Here is a 2,714-nt window from a genome sequence, read left to right on the forward strand (position 1 = left end):
TTTCACCTTCCCAACTTATTAATTTATTTTATGCAAATTTAAGACTCAATTTCTTGGTTTGTTTGGCTGTGGCAACGGAAGTGTATTTTACTAGTGAGTATAAATTCGAAAATGGTGAGTGTGGGCCCAATACATATGATGTGTGGCTGTGTGTGTGACGACCCGGACGATAGTACGGACGATATATGCATTGTCTTTCTTTAGGTATTTTTCATTTGGATGTGTGTCTGTGTAAGTTTTGTCATTTGGATGTGTGTGTAACATAAGTTCACTTCACGATCGAGAGACAAATACTTCTCTGATAATTAACGGTACTCTGCTTTGGTTTCAGGTTCAGCGTGGATGGTGCTATCCCGGCCGTTCGTGGAGTACCTGATCTGGGGGTGGGACAACCTGCCCCGGACGGTGCTCATGTACTACGCCAACTTCATCTCCTCCCCGGAGGGCTACTTCCACACGGTGGCCTGCAACGCCGACGAGTTCCGGAACACCACCGTCAACCACGACCTGCACTACATCGCCTGGGACAACCCGCCGATGCAGCACCCGCACCTGCTCACCCACGCCGACTGGGACGGCATGCTCGGCAGCGCCGCCCCCTTCGCGCGCAAGTTCCGCCGGAACGACCCCGTCCTCGACAGGATCGACGCCGAGCTCCTGTCGCGCGGCCCCGGCTCGCTCGCGCCCGGCGGATGGTGCGCCGGGGAGGTGCGGCCTGCGGGGAGCTACAACCGGACCGAAGGCGAGGATCCGTGCAAGGCTGTCGGGAACGCCGCGTTCGTGCGGCCTGGCCCCGGCGCTGAGCGGCTGCGGAGTCTCATGACGTCGCTCCTGTCGGAAGAGAACTTCCGGCCGAAGCAGTGCATAGTGGTAGAAGAACGGAATGTTCAGAAGAACAGAACTGAAATCGATGGGCGTGCCTGAGCAGCTAGGTAGCGTGGCCAACTGGCCATCCATTCTTTCTTCTGGCTGGCATTTCATTCAGCGTTACAATTCACGCAATGTATAGCGCAGACTACTACGATCGGGTCCATCTTTTGAACAGAGTGAGATTTTTCTTCACGCGTCATCTAAAGGTATAATTGTTGCAACCCCATGGCCTCCTCACAGCGATTCTCGATTCTGGACCGTCTGATTTTCACAGTTGGCAAATCTCGTCCGTTCGTTCTGGTTCACAGGCAGCTAGATAAACCCCTGCAACAGCAGTCTTCTACCCGCATCAGGCTGTTTTTGGGCTCCACCTGCGTGCGGACTCGCTCGTCAGTTGCTGCGGGTGAAACTAGATCCGGTCGAGCGTGCTGTGGAGCCTTTCGGTTGGTTCTGCCCGCGCGTGGGCGTTTCTCCTGCTAGATAGAGACATGCAACAGCTGTGGTCTACCCACCTCACTCTGCTTGTGGGCCCCACCATCGTCCGGGCCCGTCTGTCAGTCGCTGCGGGTGGGATTTGTTTCCGTCCAGCGTGATGTTGACCCGTCGAAATATCTCCACTACCGGGGTAACTCCGACATTTTCTCCCGCGTCGTTTCGGCCGGTGAGTGCGCTCGGCCGCCGTCGGCATGGCATTCGCCCACGGAGGAGCTCCGCCCGGGAGAGAGGCCCTTTAGTGCGCCGCCGTCGACCCCCGTGCCCATTTGCCTCCTCTCCGTTGTGCCCGGGCGGCCGGCGAGGATCCCCTCCATCGCTCGATGGGCCTCTCTCTCCCCGTTTCCACCTCTCTGGAACCACAGGCGCGGGCGACGGGCGGCGCGGGCGACGGGCGACGGGCGGCGCGGGCCACAGGCGACGGGCGGCGCGGGCGATGGGCAGCGCGGCCGACCTCCGGTAGGGGTGATACGTCTCCAACGTATCGATAATTTCTTGTGTTCCATGCCATATTATTGATGTTATCTACATGTTTTATGCACACTTTATATCATATTCGTGCATTTTCTGGAACTAACCTATTAACAAGATGCCGAAGTGCCGCCTGTCGTTTTCTTCGCTGTTTTTGGTTTCAGAAATCCTAGTAAAGAAATATTCTCGGAATTGGACGAAATAAAAGCCCGGAGGCCTATTTTCTCACGAAGCTTCCGTAAGACCGAAGACGAGACGAAGAGGGGCCACGGGGAGCCAAACCCTAGGGCGGCGCGGCCCCCTTGGCCGCGCGGCCCCGTGGTGTGGGCCCCCGTGCCGCCTCTTGACTTGCCCTTCCGCCTACAAATAGCCTCCGTGACGAAACCCCCAGCACCGAGAGCCACGATACGGAAAACATTACCGAGACGCTGTCGCCGCCGATCCCATCTCGGGGATCCCGGAGATCGCCTCCAGCACCCTCGCCGGAGAGGGGATTCATCTCCCGGAGGACTCTACGCCGCCATGGTCGCCTCCGGTGTGATGTGTGAGTAGTCTACCCCCGGACTATGGGTCCATAGCAAGTAGCTAGATGGTTGTCTTCTCCCCATTGTGCTATCATTGTCGGATCTTGTGAGCTGCCTATCATGATCAAGATCATCTATATGTAATTCTATATGTTGCGTTTGTTGGGATCCGATGAATAGAGAATACTTGTTATGTTGATTATCAAAGTTATGCTTATGTGTTGTTTATGATCTTGCATGCTCTCCGTTACTAGTAGATGCTCTGGCCAAGTAGATGCTTTTAACTCCAAGAGGGAGTACTTATGCTCGATAGTGGGTTCATGCCCGCATTGACACCGGGACAAAGGATGTAAAGTT

General features: G+C 55.7%; 1 protein-coding gene across 1 annotated transcript; it reads left to right on the plus strand.

Moving 5' to 3' along the window:
• Window positions 1-333: 333 nt before the first annotated feature.
• LOC124681878 (beta-glucuronosyltransferase GlcAT14A-like) lies at window positions 334-924 on the plus strand. The gene has a single exon (XM_047216655.1). The coding sequence runs from the start codon at window positions 343-345 to the stop codon at window positions 922-924; it is 582 nt and encodes a 193-aa protein (XP_047072611.1). The 5' UTR covers window positions 334-342.
• The last annotated feature ends 1,790 nt before the right edge of the window (window positions 925-2,714 follow it).

Source organism: Lolium rigidum, unplaced genomic scaffold, assembly GCF_022539505.1.
Source record: "Lolium rigidum isolate FL_2022 unplaced genomic scaffold, APGP_CSIRO_Lrig_0.1 contig_58201_1, whole genome shotgun sequence".
Lineage (NCBI taxonomy): Eukaryota > Viridiplantae > Streptophyta > Magnoliopsida > Poales > Poaceae > Lolium > Lolium rigidum.